Genomic DNA, 10,421 nt, shown 5'->3' on the forward strand with positions numbered 1-10,421 from the left:
GCCTTTAGGATCCTTTCACCATTTTATTCCTTCTTTTACCCATTCCTTCCCCTACATTAGCCTCACACAATAACTGCCTTAAAAAAAGAAACGATTTTTTTTTAATGAAAAAGAAAAATTCCATGTATTTAACTATGACATGTACAGCACCATGTCAAGCATTGCTTACATTCTAGAAGGACATAACAAAAAATTATAAGAAACAAACTATGGGATCCAATCATTAGAAAATTACTTCACTGAGGACTAATAAGGTAAAGCTTTTTTAGAAGAGGTGCAATTTGAGCTAAACTTGAAGGATGGGTAGGAGCTAGAAGCATGGCGACACAAGGAAATTTCTGGCAAAAGGCTTACCTTCATCCCTTTGGTCTTTTTTTTGGGTTCTTAACAAAGAACGGCAAACAGCTACAGCATAGGATATAAGAATTAAGGTGCCTGTTTCTACCTATATGCTATTACATAAATACCTAATTTTTAGCATTGAGAGAGATCTATATAAGTCAACTGATAAATGAGGAGACGACCCAAAAAAATATACACATGTAGTTTAAATTCAGGGCCAACTTCTGCAACATGAAGAGGCACTGTCTTTGCTTGCTCTAGTGATCAACCAGTTTCCCAATACCAAAGGACAATTCAGACTCCTCAGTCTGGTATTTGGTTCTCTGTAATTTAGCTTCGCACTATCTATTCCTAACTTATCCCTTAAAATTCCCCAACTTAACTGACTAAACTCATTTGACTTGTAAATAAGTCCTGCTATCTAACCTTTACTTTTTACGTATCATGCCTTCTGTTTATAACCTTCCCTTCCCTAAACCTTCAAGGTATAAATGACCATTCCTATTGTTTCACAGGACTCTGCCCAACCAGATTTTCTATATTCTTTTTAGCACTCACTTGCTTTTGCACTTTGCTTATACAGTTATTATGTGTCAAGCATTGGGAATGTAAAGGTGAATAAAATAAGGTTGCTGTCTAGAAAAAGAGATAAGATGACAGCAATGTGGCAAGTACTATGGTAGAAATATCAAAAAGTATCAGGAAGTACAAATAAAGCATTTAATTTTGCTTTAATGGGTGGGGGAAATCAAGAAAGTTTCTAATTAGGAGTTTTGTAATTAGGAGCAATAATACAAACTCATCTTCATCAGTTCAAAATTTTATAAATAAAAAACTCTATCACATGAAAGGAGGAAAATAAAAAACAAAGGAAAAAAATTGAAATCAACTGTACATCCTTATTTTGTTAAATAACATTTAATATCATCTGACCTCCAAAGCTTAAACTTTCAAAATGGGCAATGACTTTTTTTTTTTTAAAGATGACTGGTAAGGGGATCTTAACCCTTGACTTGGTGGTGTCAGCACCATGCTCACCCAATGAGCTAACCGGCCATCCCTATATGGGATCCGAACCCACAGCCTTGGTGTTATCACCACCACAGTCTCCCGAGTTAGCCACGGGCTGGCCTGGCAATGACTTTCTTATTTCTTTTTTTTTTTCTTTTTTTGCAACCCCATGTAACTCTTTTTTTCTTGTTCCCCATGTAACTCTTAAAACACATAATCAAAAACTACTATAGTTTTCTCATATGGGCTTTAAAAAAATGAGGCCTACTAACAGAATACAAAAGAATGCACTGGTCTTTTTATGTCTTCATTTAAAAATTATCCTTAACAAGATATTTAGGGTTGTATTTAAACCAATTTATCATTTGGAATTTAGAGTGATCTGATTGATAGCAAATATCCATCAATACCAGCAAATTAGCAGATTAAACCTGTCAGGTTGAAAGGTGAATTGATGATGACTGACCCCATAATACCATGAGTATATCACAATGAATGTAAGTCTCATAAAGTGACAAATTCTGTTTATCTTCCAAATCATTTTGCCCAAAGGCTAATTATTGGTGGAAGTTAAAAATAAAAACTTACAACTTTTAAGGCTTTATTGTTAACATTTTCTGTTGCCTTATCTTAAAACCCTATGAGGTAAATTAAGGGGTTAATTGCCCCAATTTACAGATAAAGACAGAGTCTCAAAGTCGAGTTGTGACAATGGACATGTTGCTTAAGTGGCTGGACTAGAATTAGTTCTATAAAGCTGGTCCTTTGTTCTTAGTCCCAGACTCTTCCTGCTCTGCCACCCCAACTGTGCTCAGCTGCTACCACTCCATTTTAGGAGGAATATTTGGAGTTCATTAAGAATAACAAAAGATGAGGCTCCTTACCTATTGAAGAATTTCTAACCAAAATGCTAATAAGGGAATTACTTATGTTAGATGACTAAATTCTTGTTCTGCCTTGTTGAAACTGCATCCCGTAAAAAGTGAGGATGAGATTATATTAAATTAGGGCTGCTATTTTGATTGAACTTTACTGAAGAAATTTATTCAAGAGCAAGCCAAAGTAAAAAGCATGAGGAAGCGCTAAGGCTGTCCATATCAGCTGGTGGCAATTTGCCCACATGTGCACAACTTTTGAAGTTTAACCCAGGAGGCAGTCTGCCTGTTTCAGGCGGGAAGACTAGAAACTGGCCAGACCTAGTCTAGAATGTCCAACTCTGTTAGTCTTCCCAACAACATTCCTTAGCAAAGTGATTTTTAATAAATCATTCTAGTAGGAAAACTACAAGGTATTATGTGAATTCTGTCACTGCAATCACTTTGATACCACTACAGATGACTTGTTCAGAATAACCAAAATATATAAGTAGAAGTCAATGAAAGGCAAACTTCAGCTACACATAAGGAAAAACAAAACAGCTTTGAAAATGGAATGGGCTGCCCTCTGAGGAGTGAACTCTTGTCCAGGAAGGATTCCAGTAGAGGAGAACAGCAACTTGTAGGGAGTATAACAAAAGAAAAAACAGCAGCTGGAGAAATGGGTTAAGTTCTCTTCCAGTTCTGAACCTAAAAAAGTAATTAATTCAATAAAGTATTTTATTAATCTGCTAGCAATAGACAAAAAAAAGTCCTAATACTGTATGAATTGGTTCACTTAATATCTGTGGGGAGCTTACAAAATATGCAAAATGAGGTGGAACTAGATGTTCTTTAAAGTCACTTCCAACTCTGATTCTCAGTTTTTGAGTTGCTAAAAATAGATGCCCTCCTAAATCCCTAAACTGAGATCATAAACTTTACTCACTCGGGACCTACGTACTTACACTTAATGCCACTGAACTGTACACTTAAAAATGGCTAACACGGTAAATTTAATGTTATGTATATTTTACCACAATTCGGAAAAAAAGCTAAGGGGAATTGGGTACAGACGGTAAAATTGAGGAAGGACTGCTATGGTGAAGACACGAAGGACAGGAATAACATGTAGCAACTGATACATGACACAAAAACTCAAGCAAGAATAAACTCGTTCAAAGCAGAACCAATCAAGGTATATGGGAACCCCTCACAACTAAACACTCTTTATTGCAGGGATGGGCAAACTACAGCAGGGGCCACCCATTTTGTAAATAAAGTTTTATTGAAAGGCAGCCACACCCATTCATATATCTCTTTTCTGTGGCTGCTTTGCTACCGCAGCTGACCTCAGTACTTATAACAAGAGACCAGAGAGCCCAAAAAGCCAAAAATGTTTACTATTTGGCCTTTAAGATAAAAAGTTTGCCAGCATTTGTCTTAGAGCATCACTGTATTAACACAGTATAGTAATGCTTCCTTATAATAAACATAAGTTGAACAAGAAGTGTTAGACTCTATTCATTATAATGTTTAATATGGCAGAGAAATATGCAACATTTTCTAAGGATCAAGCATAGTTCAGAATTTTAGAAGTTTGTTGTTTGAGGACAATAGTGAATATGATTGGATGATGCAGAAAAATAGGAGCTGTAAAAATCCATTCATCTTTTTTCATATTTTTTTTCAATATTAGAGTAGCAGACTAGGCAGCTAAGTAGAGATTTACAAGTTCAAAATTTAACAGATGTGGTTCCTCTGATTTTCGAAGTTATATAATGTTTTCCACTGTTTTAGAAGTTTCCCACTCATAATGGGAAATCTTAAAAGTAACTATTAGGAGGCAGGAAAAACAATGCCCATTCTTGTAAATCACAAATACTAATGTCATTTTGGCTTACTTCCTTCTCTTACTTTTTCTAAGCTTTTTTTGAAAGCTTAAGATCACTTGAGATCATACTGCACAGAAAATTCTGTATTCTAACTTTTGGCTTAACATTACATTTTCTTAAATCCCTAGAAAGTATCTGTATACATTTTAAATGACTAAATAAGAGACTCTCCTGTGGATGAACCATAATTTACTTAACCATCTCACTAATGTTTAAAACAAGTTTTCTCCATTTTCCTGTAATATGCATAATGGACCAAAAATATTAGGGAATAAATCTTCCTGCACTTCAGTTTATTTTGTTAGTCTAGATTCCTAAAAAGGAATGAATATTTTATGTTACTCACACAGCTTAAAAATTGCTCTTCAGAAAATGTGTACAACTCCCACCAAAAATCAAAGTTCCTGTGTCACTCAAAATATACCTATCAAGATGACAATGTTATAATCATCTTTAGAAGCCTGTACTAGAAATTAGTAGGCAAAAATATATTTCTAAATCCTAAAGCTATCAATCTTTTTTCATCACACAACATCAACAGTTCTATGTTTTGAAAGCAGTGGTTTCACTACAAACATTTCTTTAGAAATCAGTAAACAATAATAAATGTTACATACCAAGCAGAGGATACTTCCCAAAGGAAGCCAAGGCACATTAACATTTTGCTTCTACTACTTTGTAGGTGGTCAGAAAATCACCAAGTGCCATAATCAGTCATATGCAATGTGTTTCATAACCAAAGCAATTATACAGCAGAGTAGATTCCAGGGTAAAATTGTGATAATAGTGTCTGTACCTTCAAGTTATGTATCTCACTTAGAGATATCAATAATTAGTATCTATTTTTATAAATATGTCTGTTCACAGTTTTCTTAAGCATTCCTCTTACTAGCAAATGACTTAAAAGATGAAAAAGTACAGACAGACAACTATAAAATATAACCTTGCTTTATACAGGGTTTAATATGATTGAGCTTCTTAAAAAATGCAAATCCTACAATTAGACTTTCAGTTTCTACAGCCATGATTTTTCTTCACTTCAAATATCACAAGGAAGTAGTACAGCCTCTTACTGATTTCTTCAAATAATTTTTTAAAATTCAAAGAAACTCACAAATATTTTCAGCAAATTTCTCTTCAAGGTTACATTTACCTTTTTCAGATGGAAACATTGCCCCTACCCCTACCCCACTTCTTTGTCTACATACCACCTCATGAAAAAGGTTGAATTCTATTTGGTAGTCATTTCCTCAGTTAGCTGACTTTGAGATAGGGAGACTTCTCTATAAAACAGTAGTCTATAAACAAGAAGGTAAAACTCAAGGAGATGAAACTTCAAGATCTAATTCTTGGTCTTTCAGTGAACTTTATCTAAATACACATAAAATCAGCCGCACGCAGTTTGTTAATTACAGATCAAGAAAAAATTTATCAATGGCTAATGGATGCATATGGTTTAATGTAAATATTAGGCTGCAAAAAATGTTATGATATATAGAGTTTAACCAGCACTTTTTTCACTTGCCATTAAAACAAAACTAAAACTCACTGATAACCATGACCTGGAAAAAAATTTTTAATACTGACAAAATCACAAATAATATAACTGAGGGGTTGACTGAGAAGCCCACACAAAAAATTTATGAAAGTATATTTAAGTGAATTGTAAATATGTTAACTTTTACAAATTAAGAGCAAATGCAGTAAACTAAAACAAGATTGAAAGTATATTTAAGTGAATTGTAAATATGTTAACTTTTACAAATTAAGAGCAAATGCAGTACTAAAGGATCATAAAAACATTTGCTATCTATTTCAACAAGGGTAGTCTTTCAATTCCAAAATATATTACCTATATTTGCCAAATACTGTCTCAATTCATCATCAGTATTGTTCAATTGACCCTATCCAATGTTTGCTGAAATGCATAAGCATTTCATCTTATTCTGAAATTCAATTCTCACAATATACAATATGATGACTTTCTTTGCCCTTCACTTTACACTTAATAAAAATATGAACTACCAAAATATAAAGCCATACTATCTGAAGCTGAAATAATTTTAGCTGGCACTTTTATTTTTAAATTTAAATATACTCTAAATTATTCTCATATAATTAAAATTTTATTTTTTTTTCAATGCCTTGACTTTGTGTAGATATGTAAACATGCAATTACTGCATCGAGATGCAGTTTTTAACAGAAACTACCAAACAGCCCTCCAAAATAGCTAAACTAATTTATACTTCTACCAGCAATACAAGAGTTCCTATTTCCCACACCTTCTGGATTAACTGATTTAACATCTGCCAAACTGATAGGGGAAAACGATCTTATTGTTGTTATGAAACACTTTCAATATTGAACCTTGTATGAATTATCTATTTTCTAATGAGCATACAACATGCTGATATTTTTCCAGCCTAATCTCTCTGTTATATATCTTTTCCTTTCTAATTAAAAAATAAAATGCCCAGGGCCGGCCTGGTGGCGCACTGCTACAGTGCGCCGCTTGGGAAGCGCTCCCGCCCGAGGGTTCAGATCCCACGTGCAGACCTGCCGCTCACTGGCTGAGCGAGGTGCGGGGGCAACACGGAGGGTTGCGATCCCGTTGCCGGTCCTCCGCTTGGGAAGCGCTCCCGCCGAGGGTTCAGATCCCACGTGCAGACCTGCCGCTCACTGGCTGAGCGAGGTGCGGGGGCAACACCGAGGGTTGTGATCCCGTTGCCGGTCCCGGTCCGGTACGGGCGCGACACTGAGGGTTGCGATCCGTTGCCGGTCACGAAAAAAGACAAAAAAATAAAAAATAAAAAATAAAATAAAATAAAATGCCCAAATAAAAAGTAACTTAACAATGCCCCTTCACCCCATCCCACTGACCCTTCCCAGGACTCTTCACTAAGATAGGATATATACAGCTGTTCTGGGCTTTACAGAAATTAAGCATGGCATGCTTGACAGAGAAGAGACAAGTCTAGTAAAAATGTCCATGTTGGACAAGTATTGGCATAAAGGTCAATCAGAGCTCTTGAATGCCACAATATAGTTTGTGACTTTGATATAATGCTCATTCCAGTCCTTGTTAGTGTTCTGAAAGGAAAATGACATTTCAAAATTAAAACTCTACACTTAATCTCACATTATGCAAAATAAATTAGAGAAAAGACTGGATATGGGGGTACAGACTTTAAATCTGAAGTTATCAGATACATGAAGATAAATATGAAAAGAGGGTTTGGATTAAGAGATTAAATATTACCTACACAAAGATGAGAGTCAAAGCTGAAAGAAATGATATGCTGTTGAGAAGGCAGATGGTAGGAAAGGAAGAAAGACCTCAGGGTTTACCCAGTAAGGAAATCCAAAAAGAGCCAGGAAAGCAGAGGGAATAATTTAAAAAATGAAGAGAGCCGAAGCAAAGTTGGTTTTCAAAATGATGGAATGAATGATAAAATTTAATAGGACCACTACAAGGAAAACTGAGCAAAGATCATTACATTTTTCCATATGATATTAAAATATTAGTCATAGAATCTAAACCTAAACTTGATTGACATTGTGTGAAAGAGACGGAATAATCTAGGGTGGCACTGGTTCAGTTTGTGGAAAAAAGATATGCAGATAACTTGCTTATATCCTATCTCTTTCCAGAATATAAGGTAAGGCTAATAAAATATAGAGAAAAGTCAAAACAAGGAAAGGAGGAAAAGCAAATATCCCAGCCATGTGAACTAATGAAATTGCTGTGGTTAAGTATTAAATTCACTCCGACCTTATTAACCAGCAGTGCAAAAAAAAGGTTAGCAGAGCAAATCACATAGTTTCATATGAGATATGTACAACAATTTCTCAAGAAAAACTTTTTCTGAAAACTAAAAATAAATTCTCAATTCAAAGGCCAATGTTGTTGACAGGCTTTACAATAAATGAAGCAATTTCTTCTCATTTATTTAATAAGCAGTTATGCAGCTTTTAACACATGCCAAATATTGTTTTAAGCCTTTTACAAAATGTTAACACAGTTTAATTTTCACTTGACTATTTCTTTTAAAATATTCTATAAAATCTGGCAGAGTACTGAATGAGTGCTGGCATTCCAAGTGGACTGCTGATTGAGGGATGACCTATGTATGCTTTGGAGGCTGAGCATTAGAAAGAATAACAGGATCAACTGGAAGCCTCCCAGGATAAGAGAAATGTTTGTCAAAGAAAGGCAAAATGGAAGACAAAGGAGGAAAGTTACATTTGGAAACCAGATCATTCAGATAATAGAAACTTTAAGCAAATTAAAATTCTTTTCTCATAACCTTGGGGACATTGCTAAGAGATGATTTCTTATTAAGGCGGCAATGAAACCAGAAACTTCTGGGAAACAAGTAAATCACAAAGCTCAATTTCTTATTTGACAAAAGAGGAAAAAAAAGGACACTAGAGCCACTGAAGAGACACATACCTGAAGACATATTTTCAATAGAAAGCAGTTCCCACCCTGTAGCCTTTAAGGTTAACTTCTAAATGGTAGTGATTGCATTTTGCAATTCTGTAACTCTGGGCACCTGTATTTAAACTCTTGTTACATGCCTGTTAAACCGCTATTAAGGTAAACGAGTCCCAAATAAGATTAAGCCTACACATTCTAGACCCTAAAACATTAGAGAGAGGTACAAATTTAACAAGAGTCTAACTTTTTAGAACTTGAAGGGATTTGACAATTTAATCCAAGATGTTAAATGACCTGCCCATGGTCATAAGGCTACTTTGTGGCACAAAACCATTATCACAGAATACCACAAATTCTGCTCATCACCAAGTGATTTTTTAAATATATTTTTCAGTCCGAGAAAACAACTTTAACTTGGAATGTTTTAGGAAGGTCCCTACTTCAATTACAGGAAATATCAAGCAGGCCCGAAATTGAAATTATAAGAATGACACTTTCAGTTTGACTTAAGGTACCCTAGGGTTGGAAATAGCAACAGAAGTAAAAGGGAGGCAAAACGGGTCACATAATGTCAGCACAACGTCTGAAAAACAGTAGGGTATACAGAAAGAAGACAGGTAAGTTTTTACCCATACTGCGAAAACAAAGTTTGCCCACTTACATTACACAAGACAAAAATATTCAGGAAACTGCTTCGTATCTTGTTTAAGAAAAACCAATTTTGTTTTGAGACTAAACTACTGTGCTATAACCATATAGGATGAGTCAATATCCCATCACAATTAAGTCACAAACCTACTCAACTCAGATTTTTCACTGAATTGAGTTCTATGTCACATTTCGTCTTGGCTACTTGACTTTTATTTTTTAAAAATCTGTCCATCTCATGGAAGACATCAGGCAGGCCAAAGCTGGTCCCGTGTGGAAACAGGTGGTCTGTACTGCGTGCCTCATCTTCTCGGTCACATGACCCTATTCCTCCTAATCTCATGTCTTAAACATTGCTTCCGGTGCCCCAGATGGCTCTACATACGCCTGAAGGAGCTACCTAAGAAATATTAAGAACAATCGGTCACATCTGGCTTCCAATGGGATGGTGGCGAGACCGAGATAGGGCAGGCAGGGCGGAAACTCGCGCATGGAAAAGCGACGAGTAAGAAGGTAACAAGCTCTGCTCAGCGCCCGACTGCTAAATGTCATTAGGTGATGTTCTTGTGGCATCACCTACGAAGGGCTGGGAGGGCAGCCGGGCGCTACAGCCGCGAGCCGGGTGGCGGAGCACGCGGCGCGGGCTCGGCAACTGCCCCTCCGGGACGGGGAGCCGGACAGGCGAGCCCCTTGGGCTCCACTGCGGCCCCACCCGGGAGTCCCGCGCCCGGGGCGAGGAAGGGAAGCGCGGGCAGGAGGGGCGGCGCGGGCGAGGCCGGGCCTCATCACGTGGCGCAGACGGCGCAGGCCGCCCTGCATCTCTTTCTTCCTTTCTCGAACCTCCGCTCCCATACAGGCGAGCCCCTCGGGCTCCACTGCGGCCCCACCCGGGAGTCCCGCGCCCGGGGCGAGGAAGGGAAGCGCGGGCAGGAGGGGCGGCGCGGGCGAGGCCGGGCCTCATCACGTGGCGCAGACGGCGCAGGCCGCCCTGCATCTCTTTCTTCCTTTCTCGAACCTCCGCTCCCATCCAGCCCCACCGCAGGCCCCCCAGGGCCAGGGTCCCTGGCGGAAGGACACCTCCTCCGCCTCGCGGAGACACTCACTTTTCGCCTGCAGCCACCAGCTCTTTGCCCTCGCTGTTGCCGAACGCGTCAGTCTCCCCGGGGCCGTCCTTGGGCCCCGGCGCCGGCGGGGCGGCGGGTGGCGACGCCCCGGGCTGCGGCTGAGTG

At 38.0% G+C, this 10,421-nt stretch overlaps 1 protein-coding gene across 1 annotated transcript in view; it reads right to left on the reverse strand.

Moving 5' to 3' along the window:
- Positions 1–10,421, reverse strand: part of GLS (glutaminase) — a 78,927-nt gene that overhangs the window by 68,247 nt on the left and 259 nt on the right. The window contains 1 exon segment of the mRNA XM_008569671.1: positions 10,296–10,421. This exon segment is cut by the window's right edge and continues 10 nt beyond it. Within this exon segment, the coding sequence (XP_008567893.1) occupies positions 10,296–10,421 (126 nt within the window).

The sequence above is a fragment of the Galeopterus variegatus genome, unplaced genomic scaffold, assembly GCF_000696425.1.
Source record: "Galeopterus variegatus unplaced genomic scaffold, G_variegatus-3.0.2 Scaffold523, whole genome shotgun sequence".
Lineage (NCBI taxonomy): Eukaryota > Metazoa > Chordata > Mammalia > Dermoptera > Cynocephalidae > Galeopterus > Galeopterus variegatus.